The 18,752-nt window shown below is 37.7% G+C and overlaps 4 protein-coding genes and 1 non-coding gene across 6 annotated transcripts; 3 read left to right on the forward strand and 2 right to left on the reverse strand.

Moving 5' to 3' along the window:
• Nucleotides 1-868: 868 nt before the first annotated feature.
• Nucleotides 869-3,475, reverse strand: LOC114737503 (pollen receptor-like kinase 4). The gene is made up of 3 exons (XM_028925438.1): nucleotides 2,830-3,475; nucleotides 1,617-2,225; nucleotides 869-1,525 (listed from the first exon to the last, which is right to left on the reverse strand). Exons 1-3 carry the CDS (start codon nucleotides 3,473-3,475, stop codon nucleotides 882-884), a joined length of 1,899 nt encoding a protein of 632 aa, XP_028781271.1. The 3' UTR covers nucleotides 869-881.
• Nucleotides 3,476-6,310: 2,835 nt separating this feature from the next.
• LOC114737518 (uncharacterized) lies at nucleotides 6,311-8,314 on the forward strand. Its single transcript, XM_028925459.1, has 3 exons — nucleotides 6,311-7,323; nucleotides 7,422-7,686; nucleotides 7,779-8,314. Exons 1-3 carry the CDS (start codon nucleotides 6,400-6,402, stop codon nucleotides 7,910-7,912), a joined length of 1,323 nt encoding a protein of 440 aa, XP_028781292.1. The 5' UTR covers nucleotides 6,311-6,399; the 3' UTR covers nucleotides 7,913-8,314.
• A 383-nt stretch (nucleotides 8,315-8,697) lies between these two features.
• Nucleotides 8,698-8,770, forward strand: TRNAR-ACG (transfer RNA arginine (anticodon ACG)). Its single transcript has one exon. It is a non-coding gene; the product is annotated as a tRNA-Arg (tRNA).
• Nucleotides 8,771-9,085: 315 nt separating this feature from the next.
• On the reverse strand, nucleotides 9,086-11,685 carry LOC114737519 (trihelix transcription factor ASR3). Its single transcript, XM_028925460.1, has 2 exons — nucleotides 11,004-11,685; nucleotides 9,086-9,790 (listed from the first exon to the last, which is right to left on the reverse strand). The coding sequence occupies exons 1-2, from the start codon at nucleotides 11,476-11,478 to the stop codon at nucleotides 9,246-9,248; spliced, it is 1,020 nt and encodes a 339-aa protein (XP_028781293.1). The 5' UTR covers nucleotides 11,479-11,685; the 3' UTR covers nucleotides 9,086-9,245.
• Nucleotides 11,686-14,516: 2,831 nt separating this feature from the next.
• LOC114737522 (gamma-glutamylcyclotransferase 2-2-like) lies at nucleotides 14,517-17,327 on the forward strand. Of its 2 annotated transcripts, none has more exons than XM_028925464.1 (9): nucleotides 14,517-14,637; nucleotides 15,336-15,456; nucleotides 15,544-15,620; nucleotides 15,700-15,756; nucleotides 15,927-15,983; nucleotides 16,088-16,128; nucleotides 16,252-16,320; nucleotides 16,399-16,478; nucleotides 16,606-17,327. In XM_028925464.1, exons 2-9 carry the CDS (start codon nucleotides 15,348-15,350, stop codon nucleotides 16,785-16,787), a joined length of 672 nt encoding a protein of 223 aa, XP_028781297.1. In that variant the 5' UTR covers nucleotides 14,517-14,637; nucleotides 15,336-15,347; the 3' UTR covers nucleotides 16,788-17,327. The 2 variants fall into 2 exon arrangements, with proteins under 2 accessions (XP_028781297.1, XP_028781298.1); XM_028925465.1 differs by having other exon boundaries at nucleotides 14,519-14,637; nucleotides 15,319-15,456.
• Nucleotides 17,328-18,752: the final 1,425 nt, after the last annotated feature.

The following is an 18,752-nucleotide window of genomic DNA, read 5'->3' on the forward strand; positions in this document are numbered from 1 at the left end:
AATGCATTGACTTGTGCATCGCACGGGGAAGAAGTGTCTAATTTAACTTATAAATCTATTTATAATTTAATATTACATATAAATATTTTTTATATTAAAAAGTGAATAAATAATGCAATTTGATATCGTTGCATTAAATTCTATAAAGTACCCGGATAATCTACTAATTTCATTAGAAACAAGGTGCTTTTTTGGGGGCAAAAAATATATAGATACAACAATCCATTCACAATACTCAGCAGGAAAGCTCAAAGGCAAAAAGGAGACTTTTTTTAAGGTAGATACCCCAAAATCAAAAGGTGTAATCTGCTCTCTCATGCTTAGCAGAAATCCGAAATTTCCACAAACCTGGTTTAGTTTTGGTTATACCAACATAATTGAATCTAACGAAAAGGGATTAGTCCATCATAACATGATGAATTAAAGTTTGAATTTCTACTGGAAGATATGCTTACATTTAGTGCCTAATAGTACTTCGAATAAGATTTTATCTAATAAAAAGATATCTATGCGCTTTAGGGGGGAAAAAAACAACTTTCGTTCTAACAAGTAACAAAACCAATGATACAAGGATGATGGTATTTTCTTTTTAATTTATTTATACAAGAATCCATTGGCTGTCCTTTACTTGCCCTTCGTCATTTACCACACGAAGGGGTCCTCGACGAAGACTAACGTGAGTGTGAGCGTAAGCGTGAAGCCATTTTTGACCGACCAAGCGGTCCAGCAATTCATCGTCATCGATACATGTATGCTACAAAAAAAAAAAGGGGGGGGGGGGGAAGAATCAGAATAATGACAATACAAGTGAAAAAAAGCTCCAAACTTTGGTTTCTTGACATTATTGGCCATATGAACTAGCTGGGTGGTGGGAGCGAGAATTAATCCTCGTCGGTGATAGGCCTGGAGGAGGACAAATCTGCTTCGCTGTTATTAAAAGAAGAGAAATCGTCTTCACTGTCCTTCTCCTTCAATTCCTCAATCTTGGCTATCGCCTGCTTCCAATCCCACCGATTCTCCACGTCCCATTCACAACAGTAGATTCCTATCTTCAACAGCTTCAGCATCTCTCCTTCACCATTCCTCGTACCCAGAATATCCTTATCGAACACCTCCCCTGTCCACTCTTCTCTCACCACCGAGTTCACCCACGTGGCCAAGTCCGAGTTCGCTCCTTGCCCATGTCGTAGGTAATTTGCCGGGAATTTCCCTGTCAGTAGTTCCAGAATGAGAATCCCCAAACACCACAGGTCCGTCTTCTGGCTGGGTCGCTCCGATTGGTTCATCTCTGGGGCCTTGTATGCTGCCATGAACCGTTGAGCGTGGCTCTTGTTCATCACCGGCACGAGTCCGTACTCCGTCAAACGAGGCTCCATTGAGCAGTCTAGCAGAACATTCGAGGATTTGAGATGTCCATGTGGTAGCTTTTCATCTGGGAATTCTCTGTAGAGGTAAGCTAATCCTCTCGCTACTCCTTTTATGATTTTCAATCGGGTTGACCAGTCTAGCCCAGAACCACGCCTACCTGTAAAATAAATAGCATTTGAAATCATATATGAGCATTTTGAGTTTTACCAGCTTTTGGTTTGTGATGAAGAGAGGTATATAGTATATACCATGGAGATGACTGGCCAAGCTGCCATTTTCAACCAAGTCATAAACCAGAAGCTTTTCTTCTCTTCTGTAGTGGAAAGCGACCAGGGGAAGAAGGTTAGGATGGCTTAGGCTTCCGAGCCTTCTCATGTGCTCAAAGAACTCTTGTTTCCCAAGATTGTTCATGTGCTTAAATCTCTTCACGACCACGGCTGGTCCGTTCAAAACAATAGCCTTATACGTAGATCCAAAACTTCCACTGCCCAGAATTTCAGCCGAGGCTCTAAGAAGATCTTGCAGATCAAATCTCTCGTTGTCTTTCTTAAGAAAGTTCAAATCCCCACCCTCGCCCTTCTTGAATTCAACTGTCAGATCAAGTGATGGACTCTTCTTAATTACCAATGGCGCACTGTTTTGATGCTGCACTTGCTGAACCGTAGTTTGCGTCTGAGAACTACGTCTTCTTCGCCTCCGGCGACGACGAACAATTAAAGCTGCTATAATTGAAGCCAAGAGAATGACAGCCACCACTATAATAGCAATTATAAGAATATCTCGCTTCCTTGAGGAGGACTTTTTGCAGGGACTCAAAGGTTTTCCACACAATTCGTTTCCTATTGCACCGCAAATTAATTAATTAACAGACATCAACATGGTATGCAGAATATGTTGCTTCAGAAAATATGTAGAACACAATTTTCAACTGTTTATTTTTCTTATTTATGATCATTGTTAGCCTCTGCATTATTCAGTTGATACTGGACCTGAGGCATAAACGTGCATGCAGCTCCAGCTTACTTCGTATGACTAGATTAAGTAATATAAAGCTTCCTGTCCATTAAATTTAATGCTATGAAGGATTCACAGAATAAAAATCATTCGCTTATACATCTCTGTCCTATAAAATAAAATACAGTAGTATCTTGCCAAATCTTTCAACTAGCTGGAAGAAATCAAATCCCTTACTATAGTTTTTTAAATAAAAAGTATCGTGCAATTTGAATATCTTTCTAAAGACAGAATAATATTCAACCTCGAAGTTTATCTTAGGCTAAAGATGTTAGATACGAAACTTAATGAAGTGAGAATAAAAACAAAGTTAAATCTCATCTTGAATACACTTTCCTCTTATAAATAACAGTGACGAAAAAAGTTAATGAAATGTAAGTAGCATTGAAAATATTTGAACACCTACAGGAACATGAGAGATGATTAAGGATTATATTGTGAGCTTACCATCATTTGCGCTGGGATCGCCAACGTTTGTGCTTCCTGGTGTTTCACCTTCGAGCTGGTTGTTGGATACATTGAAAACTCTGAACTTATTTTTGGTTCGAAACTCTGGAATGTTTCCCTCAAAGTGATTCGAATGTAAGTCCAAATCCAAAAGGTTGGGCAATTCAGCAAGAGAACTAGGAATGCGACCGGTGAACTCATTTTCATCCAAGAATACCTTGCTCAGATATTTCATACCCTCAAAAGCATTATCAGGGATGTCTCCAGAGAACTTGTTATGGGACAAATACAGTCCCTTCAATCTCCCAAACCTGTTAAAGCTAGGCATTTTACCTTCAAAATTGTTGTTCTTGACGCTAAAAGACTGCAAATTGGACAATCCCAACAGGGTATTAATATCTATAGTGCCACTCAGTCCCATCTTCTCCAGTATCAAGTGAAATCCACCTTTGCGACATTTTATACCTTTCCAGTTACAGACACTGATAGATTGGTTCCAGCTGGACAAGGCATCGGCATTAGACAAGAAGCTCTTGAACTCGATCAGAACCTGAGGGTCATCGGCCAAAGATGGAACAGAGCAAAGGGTTAGGAGGAAGAAGCTGAGGAGGAGGAGAAGCCCATGAGAGGCTTTGGGGTGAGCCATACATGGAAGAACATGGAAAATGGAAGGCAGCATGAGAGCTGATGAGACAAGTTTTGGGTCACATAAAGAGAGAGCAATAAGCATGCATAGGGATTCTTGAGGAAATAATAATGAATAGTTTAAAGGGGGAGTGACATTGAAAAGGTCGTTCCAGCTGGGAAGAATTGAACTGGTATATGCCGGCCACATATGGCAGGTTTAGTCTTGTTTGCTTAGGAGAGTTAGTTTAATACATTTATAGAGCAAGGTTGTGTGCTGGTTTGGGGTTGTTTTCCTTGTTTATGATGAACACTCTATGTCTCTTCCTTTTGCATTGACGGTTGGCCGTCTCTCCCCAGTAGTCCAATGGACAATATTATATAATTTTCATTTTTTATGCTTTTTTTTTTCCTTTTAAGTACAGGCAAATTTTACTCAACTAAGGTAGTTTTTTTTTTTTTTGGATGCTTGATATATTTTCTGCGCATCCCATCTAAGTTCTTGAAGTCTAGCTCCAAGTTTTCGCTGAGCAGATGATATAAACTTTTATTACAATTATATATTGTTTAATATTTAAAATGTTCATAAACAAACGTCTTTACAGCAAATAAGTTTCAATCAGTTTTTTTTTTAAATGAGGAAAATAAAATTAAAGTTTTTTTTATAGAATTCATTCAAGCATTATTTGTATGCGATTCTTTTCCTTGGCGTGTTTTTCCTTCTAATGATGCCTGAAAAATTGGGATCTTCTCTCTCGGTTTTTTTTTGGGGGGTCCCGGGAGTTTTCTAAAATATCCTTACTAATCAAATATATTACTCATTTGATCCTTAATATAAGACCTAATTATTAAATTGATTTTGGTCTTAAATATAAGACCTATTTATCATATTTATCAATTTTTTCTAAATTATCCTTATAGATACTCCCTCCATCATAATCAAGCAGAAGAGGAAGGAATGATATTAAAAAAGATAATCATGGTGTTTTAGGAAAAACATACTCCTCCGATCCTTAATATAAGACCCATTTAACTAATTTAATTAAATTAAGAAAGTTAGGTAAGTTAGTTAACTATAAGTCTTACACATATTAAGGACTGGATGAGTACCATATTTATTATAATTAACTAACTTGCCTAACTTTCTTAATTTAATCAAATTAGTTAAATAAGTCTCAAATATATTAAGGACCAGATAAGTAGTTAGAACTAACATTATTATAAGGACTACCTTGAGGGAAAAAAAAAGATAAATATGAGAGATAAAGTGAATTGAGATTTTATATTTAGAACCAAGATAAAAGTCAAACTAACTGTTATATTAAGAACTGAAGATAATAATAGATAATACTACTTCCAATACTTAATATAAGATCTAATTAAATAATTTGATGATATTAAAATGTTATTAAATTATTTAATTATAGTATATGTTATATCGTCTCTCTAAATTACTTATATATATCATCAAATTATTTATAGTGAATTTTCTAGTCAGCTGAATGGAAGAAAGGGAGTAGTAATACGTAGAAATGTAGAGAGAAAAGGCAGATCCAGTTGGCGGCAGTGGACCGATGAGTGATTTGGTTGGTGACGTGGAAGAGTGGTAGTGGGCGTAACAGCAGAGAGTTGAGACGGGAAGTGACAAGTGACCAGTCTCACTGTCCCGGCCCGTGACCCCATTTCCTCGCCACGCACTTCTCCTTTGTTGCTTATTCATTCACTTCTACTTTGGTGTCCACTTAACTATTATAAATAATATATATACTGTTATACTAAAATTTAATATTACCATATGGTTTCATCTGTCTCATTTTCAATGTTCTATTAAAATTATTTTTTCTCGATCAAATGGATGATGCTTTATTTTCCTTTTCTTGATTTAAGCTGGTCACGTTGATGAATCTCTACTGTCATAAAGTATAAATAAAACATTGCATGCATAGATGAAAGATCTATCATAAAATCGCATATGATCGTAATATTAAATCTGTGAAAAATCACGCAAGTGATTTATAACATGAAACCAAAACATGTTCTATGCCATATGTATACATTGTTTTGAGTTTTGTGCGCATTATGTATTTCTTTTGACTCGAGCAGCTTGGGATATTTAAATCCAACGCCAAGAGAGTAAACCGCGTTTTGTTCCTAAACTTTGAGTTTGCTGCTTTTGTGACACGAATTTCAACAAAGAAACCAATTCTTTTTTAAAATTGTAGGCTTGTAGCATGTTAATTAATTACAAATTCAATTTGATTTTAAATATAAGATTCTTAATTTGCTCTGCTTTCAATGTTTATCAATTTCGTTCTTAAATAATTCTTGTGTTGATAACACATATTAAAAAGTTTTTATAAAATGATAGTTTCAATATAGACAGTATATTTTAAAGAAGACAATATCATTTTATGATAAAAAAAATTAATTTAACCAATTTTTTTAATATCCATAAATTAGCCCCATAGTTTTTATATTAAAGATAGCAGGTGGTATTAACTTTCAAATTCAGTCTAAGAATAAATTCTTTAAACTTAAAATTGTAGAAAATAAAAGTTCTGTTTATTTTGCTCTAGCCTTGTGTGTGTGTGTATGCACGCAGCCAGACGTTCCACAATGACAGCTAAAGCATATTTATGATCCTATTAGCAGAAGAGAAAAGAATATGAGAAGGACGTGCACATAGAAAAAGCTACTCCTAATACATAAACAAATCCGGTATCCCTGCTTTATTCTTGGCTTTCATGAGACCCTCTCCTACAAGGCAAACACAACTCTCTCACGAGACAAAGCAAGGTTTCTACTTTTTTCTCTCTGGGTTTCATCTTCTTCACTCCTCTTTTAAACCCCATTTTCATACACTCACATCTATATAAATCATCAAGAGCTGCCATTTCCTGTGGCTCTCGTTCTCTCTTTCCCTTCCATTATTACAGACCACACTATATGGACTCTTCCGCCAGCACCGCCATTGACGTGGATTGCTCCGGCAGACGCGTCTCTTTCGCCGATCAATGCCAACCGAATAACGTTCCTCTGCTTTTGCAGCCATCTTACGCGAGGTCCAAGTCTATCATCTCCGACGAGCTCCGAAACTTTCGGATTAGCCTCAAATGGTGTGCTCTTGATCACTCTTCCAGCCTAGGGAAGCTTATCTCTTACGTCTTGTTCGTGTTTCTCGCCATCGTCGTCCCTATCCTCACCTCCATCTTCATTCGAGTCCCTGAATCCGCCGCTGAAGATGACCCCCTCTCTTTCAACAAGCTTGTTCAGTTACCAGAATCAATCCTCGCCATTATCTCCTTCTTTACTCTCTCTCGCTTCTTCCACAGGTACGGGCTGAGACAGCTTCTCTTCTTAGACATCTTGCAGGACGACTCTACGTACGTTCGACGAGGGTACACGCGAGAGCTGGAGAAGGCCTTCAGATACTTAGCCGCCATAATCTTACCATCCTTCTTCGTAGAGCTTGTCCACAAGATCATATTTTTCTCAACAGTGAAAGTGTCTGTCCCACATATAAGCCCCGGGTTTCCCCTGAATTCCATCGTGTTATTGTTAATGTTGGTTTCGTGGATTTACAGAACAGGGGTGTTCTTGTTGGTGTGCGTGATGTTTAGGCTAACCTGCGAGCTTCAGATACTGAGATTCGAAGGGGTTCATAAGCTATTCGAAGGTTGTGGCTCTGATGCAAATGTGATATTCCGTGAGCATGTCAAGATCAGAAAGCAGCTGTCTGTTACGAGCCATAGATATAGGTTCTTCATAATTGGGTGTTTGGTTACTATCACCGTTAGTCAGTCGGGTGCTCTCCTGCTGGTTTTAGCTTCCAAATCCGATAAGACATTCTTCAATTCCGGTGATCTTGTGGTAAGTAACCATATAATTAAGCACTCGTTGCGACAATGACTGGTGGATCAAACAAGTAATTAATTAAAGTATTGGGATGAAACATTGGGAAAATGCAGATATGTTCGGTGGTTCAGTTATGTGGGTGCTTCTTGTGCCTACTGGGAGCCGCGAGGATCACACACAGAGCTCAAGGGATAGTGGCAATTGCGACCAGATGGCACATGTTAGTCACAAACGCGTCTGCCGAATCAGAATCCGATAATCAATGGAAATCTCAGACTCCAGAAGGATTTGGAAATGAGAGTGATTATGATACCTCCGACATATACATATCAGTAACCCCTCAACAGCCGTCTTCCTTTCAAACCAGGCAAGCTTTAGGTGAGTGTTATCCTCTTATTCGTAATGTTTGAGGATGTTGATGCTTCGTTAGGTGTTTATATTCATGTTGTGTTTGATTTCTTTGGATGCAGTGACGTATTTACAGCACAATAACGTAGGGATAACGCTGTTTGGGTTCGCGCTCGATCGAGGATTGCTCCATACTCTGTTTGCCTTTGAGTTTTCTCTGGTGCTCTGGATTCTGAGCAAGGTGGTTGTTTTATGAGCGAACGTTTATGCCCAGAACGGAGCCTTGCTTGGAGGGTTTGTATGAAATGGGCCATTTATAGTTTTGAGGAGTTGAAAGGTTCAGCTTGAAACTTTGGGAGGCTGAGGAGCCGTTATTTTATAAATCCAGTGTCTTTATATATACTTTTGTTTGTTGCCGGCGCTGTAACAGCGGTGTATTAAATTCGTGTTAAAAAAATTGTGTCAAGCTAGTAAAAAAAAAAAAAAAAAGAATTTGGAAGTGTAAAATACGATGATGGTGATGATGATAAGTCTGCACCTAAGAATATATAGCAGATGGCATGCAAGTTTCATTTTTTGAAACTAGAGCTTTGGTGTTTATCTGAATTTTTGTGAATAGGTTATAATTTGCGACTTTTCACTTCCCTAGTATGTATAATTTTACTCCCGCATATGTACTTACTTTGTCATCCCATGTGCCTGTTGCCCATCAAGCATATGCGTCCTAAATTCTCTGTTATGCTTCTCCCCAGTTTTTCTCTCAGAAAATAAAAACCCTGCACACTCTCTCAATCGTGATCACTTGTGACTTGGCCAACAAAATAGGATCCTCGTATACTGGGGACATTTCAATATCCAACGCTCTCATAACATGTAAATCTGTAAATTTATGGCATGAGGAATTCGGTTGTCACTCAAAATCTTGGGTCGAGGACTCGAGGGTTGAAATTATTAATCCCTGGGAACTTAAAGTGAATTTCCACCTGCAGTGATTTTACATTTACAAGATTAAGGTAATTTTTACGCACCCCCCCATCAGTTGACTCCATGGCCCAATGGATAAGGCGCTGGTCTACGGAACCAGAGATTCTGGGTTCGATCCCCAGTGGAGTCGCGACGGTTTTTAATATTTTATATTTGACCATTCAATAACGCAATGACTTTTCATGCAGCATTATAACTAGATTCTTTTCCCCTCACTTAATAACTTAAAATCATATAATATTTTTGAAAAAAATTAAATGTTGAAAAGAAAGCACAACAAAAAAAAAAGTATACTTAACGTGTTATACTTATATGCCCCTAGTCATATTAAAAAAGAAAGAAATGCTATACATTGAAAAAAAAAAAACGGAAACCAAAATAAGGCAAATTAAATTAATGTTATTCCCGTCTAACTTCTTATGGATAGATTATATATAAAATTGCATTTTATGAAAATCTTTCAATACATCACTGCCATGTTAGGAATCTTTCAACGCACTAAATCGATTCATCAGACTAAAACCATGCTGCCGTAGCCCATAGAAGAACGTCCATTCACAAACATAGCAATAACATAGGACAATTAAACGAGCAAATTGTGATGTTTATTTACATTCATGGAGAAGATTGCATAGTTGCTTAAGGGTGTGTGCGAGATCTCCAAGGCTTGCTATGAGCTTGTCTCCCTGACGTCTCGTAAATTCAGTTCGATAGGCCTCAACATTCTGTGAGCAATCTGTCCGACAGTCTGCTGTTTCAGTACTAGTGGCCAGTACCTGTTCCGCCAACTCTTGCAATTTCAAAGCCAACATCTCATCGTTTTCTTCCTTGCCTATTGTCTTGCTTGGCCTTTCCTTAACTTGGGCTTCTTGCAGCTTTCCTTTGGCAAGGCTCTTCACTGACATTTCCATGTCAACCTTTGAAGGTTTTTCTTGTGCATGTTTCGAATTAGCTCTCTCTCGTGCCAAGTCTTTCAAATGATCTTCTTCTACATGATTTTTTTCAGGCTCTTGGCTTTTCTCAGGCCGTTCTTTAACATAGTCTCTTTGATGCCTTCCTTTTGAGAGTTCTAAAGACTCCTCTAAAAGGCAATTCTTAAGCTTTTGCGCATGCCTCTTGGATTTAAACCACCGCCCTTTTCTTTTGGGCCCTAATTTTCAAATTCATAAAAGCTCATCAATGTTGACTTCTAACCATGATGAGACTACTAGATATAAGTGGTAAAAATCCATTTGGGCAACAGACAACTTACTGATGAATGATTTCATTAATTTACTCAATCAAGACAACGTGCATTTACCCATACTCCAGTAGTAGGTTTTCGTGGTGCCTACATAAGCATTTGCTGAAGTGTACGCGTTCATTTGCGATTTAAAATACATACAAGGCAGCTATGCATATCAGATCGATCAGGTTCAGATAATTAAGCTTAAGACGTATTCATACTAGCTACAAGCCTAACGTAAGCACTCGAACACTGCCAGGCCCTACAGCTACAGAGGAAAAATTAAGTAACTAAGGATCCTATCATGCCCTGCTGCCACTAACGAAGGTAAGAAACTATATGTAAGGTGGACAACAGAAATTCTTTGTCACAATGCTCGCTCTTTGAATACATAGAGTAGGTGTCTAACATGCATATAACATTGTTAAAATTCCTCATTTCAATGCTTAATTCAACGCTCACTCGTTAAATACATAAAAACAGACCAGTTCATCCCCCGCCATAATACCAAGGCCAAGGGTGTCCAAATACATATACCACTGCTTATTACTCTAAAACAAGAACAAGAATAAAATTGAAACTCTATGATGAAGAGGCAGCTCAAGACACAAGTAATCAAGTCAACAATTCTGTCAACGTTTGTCAAATAAAAACACGTTAGGATTATCTGTCTTTACAGATGACTGAATCAAAACGATTAGTACTGCGAAACAATAATTAAACTCATCGCATATCAGCTGTAGTTGTCTATCAAATAACCTGAGAGTGAGAGAGCACCGCTAATTTTAGTCATTTTAAGGAGTGCATGTAAACCTGAATTTGAAAGGTCTCCTTATAGTTGTTATTAGGTTATGATAAAAAACGATTACATCTTAGTATGTATGCTGTATGAAATTTTTTTGCTTATGACCATAGTTGCTACGTGGCTCAAGTAAAAGAGTGTTTTGACGAGTAAGCTTTACTACATTTAATGAATAGGGGTCATTCATATTACAAGACTATCTGGTGCATGCCGATTTTATTCTGATAAACATTACCGTAAAAGCAGACAGAGACAATTAAACAATAAGACCTTGACTAAGAAACTCTGTTAGAAAGTCAACAGCAACGATCTTAATCCAAGATAGATTAAGCATACCTGTTTCCTCGATCACATCATCATCAAGCTCCTCAGCCTCTGCTTCGAAATCGCTCTCAGGGTCAGTCCCCCAACGTTCATTTCTTGCTTTGACAAGATCATCAATTGCCTTAAACAATTCATGGTCAAAATTCTCAGGCAAACCAGATTTCTTTGCCCTTTCGCTTTCCAAGGACCAGTACGACTTGCGAGGCGACTTTGACTGCCAGGCCTTAATCTTGCTGTATTCAGCTAGCAAGGAATTCCACTTCGTCCGGCACTGATTCAAGCCCCGCCCAACGTCCAAAACGGCGCAGTTTTCAGCTATCATTTTCCACTGCTGATAAGAGGACAAGGCTCTCAAGCAATCCGCTTCAACAGCAGCAATCTCATTGACGAGTATGAGTGATTCCGTTAAGGTCCAATCCGGAGCTGCCCGAGATCGCGTGCATCGAGAACCAGGAAGAGATTCGCACGCATTTTTCTCCTCCTTCATCTCTAGCACGATTTGTTCCTACTTCTAGCTCACACTCGTTGGATGATTGAATTGCTTCACATTCTATGATTGAACCAAAAACGTCGGACGCATAATAATGGCGAGGTTAAATTAGCATCAAAACAAGAACAAGGAAGGAAAATTTTGAAGCCGGGTCTCTTCTGTCGCGCACGGGAAGAACCGCTAAACCTTTCCCTCGTGTTTTATTGAACCCAGTAAACTCAGCCCATAATGCAGGCTTTGATAACTGGATCTAAAATGACGCATAGGGCTTGCGGCTAAGCCTTGGTTCTAAGAGGACTGGGTTCGCCCATTAGAACGAAGTGTATTTATTCTTTTTTGACCAGAAATGTATGTATTCTTTTAAAAATTATCGTTATGGTTCATGATATAATCTTGTAATATAGATCAAGATTGATGTTCTTTTAAAAATCCTCATCTGATCTTATTTATAAATCACTTTTAATATATTTCATACAAATAAATAAAAATCTTAAATTTTATTAATTTTCATTTAAAATTCAACAACTTTCTAACTTTATTCCTATATATTACATCTCGTGTAAATAAAGTCAACACAATAATAAATGAATGATAAAATTATACATCCATATAAAAATTTCTCTTAGTATCCTATAAATAAGATCAAAAAATATTTTTTTCTCTACCTTATAAATAGGATTAGAAGAGTATGTTTTTTTTAACATAAGGATGAGTTTGTGGGCTCAGTCCTAATCCTGATAATAAAGACTTGGGTTATGACCCTAAGCCCATTACAGGTAGCCGGGCCTATTTCTTAGCTCCATAGAGAGGTGACCCGGCATACACGAGGTTGGGTGAAGACTGAAAAGGTAGCTCTCGTGTCGTGGTGTTATTGTTCCGTTATGGGACCTTTGATTAGGGATGTTTAGATGAAAACTACATTATAATTTAAAAATAATTTTATGATATACTTTTCTGATCATAAATATAAGACTGATTTTACAATGTAATTTACACTATAAAATGGGTCTTATATTTAGAGTTGGGGTACAAAGTAAATATGTAGAAGAGTTTGTCTGGATTATAAAAAAAAAATTTAAAAAAAATTTTAAATGTTTCCAGATACCCCCTTAATCACAAGTCACGACCCATCATGTGTCACTTAAATATTCTCAATTAGTAGAAAACAAATTCCAACTCATCTGGATCCTAATTAGATCTCCAATGTCCACTCCTTTCCTCCATTGTTGCTAAGCATATTACCTAATCCTCCTCTAAAGGCTGACATGAAGTGGACCCCTCCTGTTAGAAATACCCTAGAGATCGATTCTGATTGTGCTTTTAGCTCAGAAAACAAGTTGGTCGCCTCTGTTTTCTTGGTCAGAGACTCAAACGAAATGTTGCTTGATAGAAAAGCCAGGATTACTGCTGCTGATTCTGCACTAATGGCGGAAGGAATTGCTCTTAATGATGCAATGGAGTACTCAATTGAAAATCAAATTGATGATGTGCAATTTGAGTCAGACAATCAAATTCTTGTCAGCTTTATTAATACTCAATAGGAGCTTCCAGACTGGAGATGTGTTGCTATCCTTGATAATATTTTGGAATCAAGGAAAATGTTTAGGAACCATGTGGTTAAATGGATTCTTAGAGAAGCTAATGCTGCCCTTGATTGGCTTGCCAAGGCTATGCTGGATGGGTCAAGCCCAGAGGATTGGGTTTGGAGACTACCCGCTCCTTTTCTGAAAATTTTGCATCATGATGCTAATGGGGTTAATGTTGATCCAGGATAGTTACCGGTATTTGCATGTTTTTAGTTCGTTTTGACAATTTTATTTTCTTTCTTTGTTTCATTTTGCTTGTACGTGAGACTTGGTTCTTCTCTTGATTAAATGAAATGGAGATATTCTGGCAAAAAAAAAAAAAAATCTTCTCCTCACTGTCATGTGTTAAATTCGATTCCATTCCGTTCTAGAACCATGCCCACTATTTCGGATGTGCGCCGGTGACATTCTGATTCTTCTGTCCAGGTTCAATGAATCTTTTGTTTTGTTTTTTCACTTTATTATCTCCCAAAGCCGTGGGAGGTGGCGGCCACATCGAAGCGCATCCGCAAGCCCATGTCTCTCCCCTACCTATCACCGGATGAGATCGTCGGCTCCCATTGCTACTCTTTTTTTTTTTTTTTCAATAACTAAAATAGTATTTTTTTTATTAAAGGCAATTCTATTCGAAACACTATCAGACACTAAATGTAAATACTTCTCTCAGTTACAATTCGAACTTTAGTTCGTCACATTGTGAGGGATTAGTTCTTTTCATTAAATCCAACTCCCGTTGATTGTTACTTTCAGATAATCTCCAAACCCAAAAAAAAACAGATAAATGAAAATAGTTTTTTCAAAATAAACGCGCAAGATTTTTCCCCATTAGAATATAAAATTTTAGCCTGTAAAGCACTCATTTTTTTTAGCAATACACCATGCGCTCTTAAAAAATTTGTCTAATTATCTATGAATTATGAATTTGAATCAATTGTTATTAATTACTACTCATAGTTTTAAATATAAGAGTTAGATAACTAATTTAAAAATATTAAAAAATAATTAATTAAGTTGATTATTTGTAACAAATGTATATCTTAACTATTCTCTTTAATTATGTATAGCAACTATTCCCTTAAAATCAATTGAAATATTTCAAAAAAAAATTATGAATTTGAAAAATAAAATGAATTAAGATTGACCAAAGTTAACTCCTCAGTTAGCTCTTATATTAATTAGTGGAGTTAATATTAATTAACCGGATGAAATTTGGTTGTAATTGTCGGATAATCACGTCAATGATTAAATGATTAAATTAGTTGGCATAATAAAATAGCAATGGGAGGCATGCGTGACGCATGAATCATGCATGACATGTTTGGCACACTATAAAAATCGGAAGCCCTCCTTCTCCAATGGCTCATCCCATCGCCTGTTCGGGTAGCAACCATTCCAAAGGAGAGAGAGAGGGGAAGAGGGAAACAATCACAACTCAATCTGGCAAGCTAAACCCTAATTGTTTAGCTTTCCTCCCACTGTTTCTCTCTTTCTTGCCATCGCCATATCTCGTCCTGTCATTTGGATCCATCGGAGATTGCTCTAGCTCTTCCTTTCTCTTCCGGATCTTAGTGTAAGAATCTACCTGTTTTTTTCAATGTTGCATTCTCGTTTTCCGTATGCTTCTCGTATTGTTATTTAGTATCTAAGGAGACACGCAATGGTGATTATTGATTGTATTTATGCATCGCTTAACGGGCGGGAAAAAACCGGGAAAAACGTGGGAATGATCCCCATTTTTACGTCTGAATTTGTTAAAGGAAATTAGCCCATACCTAATTAAGTATGTAGTGATTGGGTACATATCAGCTGAGTTTTTCCTCCTTCAATGCTTGTTTAAAATTGATGCTTTACTTTTAAGTCATTAGCTCCCTTTTTGGTATGGCCAGCACAGTAGACTATAAAATTTTTTGTTTAGGCGCTCTTGTGAACCCTACCGGTTCGCTTTGCGTTTTGTTTTGTTGTATATGTCACTGCCGCTTTTACTTATGGTCGCTGTGGGAAGGAGGTCGACGGAATGCCATAGAAATTGGAAGCTGAACTCGGGGTTATAGAGTTTAGTGTTTTTCAAAGTCAGGACTTTTTATGTTAAAATTGCAAACGGGGAAAAGGATTGTAAATACTGGGGCTTCCCCTGTTTTTCGTTTTATCCAAATCACACTTATATTAAATTTTTTCCTGCGAAAGATCAAATGCTCTCATTATCTGCTTAAAGCATATCTTCTTTCATGCCGGTGAATTGTATTGATTATAGTGTGGATTCTTCCTCAGAATTTTACAGCCATGGTGTTTTGGGTTTTTGGCTATGGTTCACTTGTGTGGAACCCGGGATTTGAATATGATGAGAAAGTCATTGGTTTCATAAAGGGCTACAGACGCGTCTTTGATCTAGGTAAGGCTCTTAAGGTTTTTATGTACATACCATCATAATCTTACTCAGCTTTTACCACTGCTTAGGCATCTCCTTTACTTATTGCAGCATGCATTGATCACCGAGGTACACCTGAAAACCCCGCAAGGACTTGCACATTGGAAGAGAAAGAAGGGGCCCTTTGCGTAAGGATCTATTTTATTGCTCAAGAGTCAGGATTGGTTTCCCCCCCGCCTTTTTATGACTTCTTTAATCTCTTTACAGTGGGGTGCTGCTTATTGTGTTCGTGGAGGCCCTCAAAAGGAAAAATTAGCTATGCAGGTATCTGGTTTCATTGATGCAATCTCTAGAATTAACTCTTAAGTATTCATCTTCTCGTATGAAATAAATGAGGCAGGAGGCACTATAATAAGCTCGGCATTTTTCAATGACTTAGTTCAGCTATTTCTTCTTTTAATATCATTTTCCCCTCATTCCTGTCATTCACGCAGTATTTGGAGCGAAGGGAATGTGAATATGATCAAAAGACTCTCGTAGACTTCTACGAGGTGAGATTTTCAATAGTTAGCCAGAAATCATAATTGCCTAACCATTATAATTATTATTATTTTTATTTAGATTTAGATTTGCTGCTAATTTGTGATTTTTGTAGGAAACTAATGCACTGCACCCAGCTTTAACTGGAGTGATCGTGTAAGTTATCATGGATTGCCTATCAGTTTTATTTCTTTATCTTCAACAGGGCCCCGTTAAAATTTCACGCCATCGGTTTGTTCTGAAGACGAATCTACTGACATACTCATTTCTACAATCCAGATTCACATCAACACCAGACAAATCAAACAAATATTACCTGGGACCTGCCCCACTGGGTGACATGGCAAGGTATATTGCTGTTTCCCCCGTTTATGTGTAAATGCTACCTTTCCCTTTTGGTTTATCTGATGTCTGGAGATCATTCAGGCAAATAGCAACTGCTTGTGGCCCTTGCGGGAACAACAGGGACTATATTTTCCTTCTAGAAAAGGCCATGCATGATATTGGTGAGTTTCATCTAGGTCTAGTGCTTGCATTGACAATCCCCCCCCCCCCCCCGGGTGTCTACATGCAAAAGGGGAAGAGAATTTGTTGGTCTATGCTTGTTTGATGAGTTTTGGTCATGATTTGCAGGCCATGAGGATGACATGGTGATAGAGCTTGCAAATGAAGTGAGGAATGTAATTGAAGATATGAAGAGTGTAATAACCAGGGAAAAGTTGGTTGGGCCGGGACAACTGCCATACCCTCACGACCCTATACCTGCCCTTCAAGTGCAGCCACTACCAGAACCGATTGCCCTCGACTCCTTGTGATTGCTGATTCATTCCCTAGCTTAACTCTACATAGTAGAGCCCCTAACCATTGTATTTTCTTCTACCAACCCTTTCATTTTATAACGTAGAGCAGTTCCAGTTCCACTCCATCCTCGAGTAGCCACAGCCTAATCATGCAACTTGAAGCTATTTAGCTATAGTGAATAGCTCCACGTATAATCACATGCCAAAAATCAACATGACATTAGAGCCTAACAGAGATTCAAGAACGTTGCCAAAAGAAAAGGGCAGTCCATCAATTAAGTAGCTTAAACTATAGCACCAAATACAATCATATACAGAACTCAACACCCCGGCCCTCCCCTTTTTTTTGTTTTTATTTTTTAATTAGTTTCGTTAGCTTATCCTACTTGCAGCCATTCTCTCCAAATATATTGCTTAGGTCAGATTAACCCACCTCCTGGCAGTGGGTGTACTGATTTGAAGATGTTCTGCTCAATCTATTTATGATGCCATAACTGAAAGATTATGGCGGCATGTGTCATTCTACAGCAATAATAGAACTAGAACTTCTGTTTCGCTTGCTAGTCTATCACCCCGCATATCATTATATCATTATATTATGAAGTACCCTGAGACTCGCAATTTCTGCATGATTATCTCCACCACGGCGTAGGACTTCAGGTCGTCGGTTCTGATTCAGTTCAGAGTATTGTTGCGAAGGCTACTACTAGCTAGATAGTCACTTGTCTTTTCTTTGTTTTCTAGCTTATCAAAAAAAAAAAAAATCTTTCACATGTCCCGAAAAGAAAAACCAACCATAAATTGCATAGCTAACTTCTAAGATGTAGCAAACCTCGCACCGTCATCCAAAATTCACAGTAAGACTGCGAGTCGCGTAAGGATTCGACTGAATTAATTGATCCACCCCCCTACTTTAGAAGTCATCATTTATTATCATTTTCCTCATTGGTTATCAAGAGGGTTTGGGCTGTTGATTATCTTTGTTTTTGTCCCTTTTTTTTGTTTTTGTTTTTAGTGAAAGTACTTCTCTTCTCAGATTAGAGGGGAAAAACACTTCAAGCCATCCTTAGTTCCCTGTAATACGCTGCATTAGATTACAAGTATCCAAATTATTGAAGTGAAGGGAAGTATCCAAATTCTTCTATTCAGTCATTCACACTAAGGGTGTGTTTGGTATGAGGGATTTGGGAGGGAGGGGAGGGAAGAGGAGGGATTTTAATCATTTCCCCTTGTTTGGCAACACACAAATTTTAGGAGGGGAGGGAAAATTTTTTAAAATTTCCCCTCCCCTCCCCTCCTCAACCTCCCCTCCAAAATTGGGAGGATTTGAAGGGAAAAGGCAATATTTTATCATATTATGACTATTATGCCTATATTTTATCATGTTGTAACCATTATGTCTATATTTTGTCATGTTGTGACAATTATGCCCATGCTTTAAATAAAATAAGAGCAAAATTGTTCATATTAAAATATTTTTCCCTCCCCTCCCCCTCTTTTTTTATAAATCCAAACAAGATAATATTAAAATCCTTCCACTCTCCTCCCCTTCCCTTCCCTCTATTAAAATCCCTCCCTTCCCCTTCCTCTCATTGAGCCAAACATACCCTAAAGCAAATTCATGCTTAATCACGACAACGTTTATATAAAGCTAATAAGAAGGCAGTGGAAGGATCAATAATAAGAATAAGAAGGGATCAGCTGTTTCACCGCCCTTCTAACATCCCAAAACTAGATAAGTTTTACTAATCTCACCAGCAGCTTGCCCTCTCATCTGAACTTTACCGTATCAGTTTGTAGTTACACACTACAAACTAGAACTCACATTTGAGATATTTATATTTCCATACCACTAACACCCCCCCCCTCTAAGAGTATAAATATTAGACTTGTATGATGGAAGCAATATATAATCGTAGGCATCACCGCGGCAGCCCAAAAAGCACAACTTAACATACATTTTAACGAATAAACGATTTC

Source organism: Neltuma alba, unplaced genomic scaffold, assembly GCF_004799145.2.
Source record: "Neltuma alba isolate B1F8T4 unplaced genomic scaffold, ASM479914v2 tig00013459_pilon, whole genome shotgun sequence".
NCBI lineage: Eukaryota > Viridiplantae > Streptophyta > Magnoliopsida > Fabales > Fabaceae > Neltuma > Neltuma alba.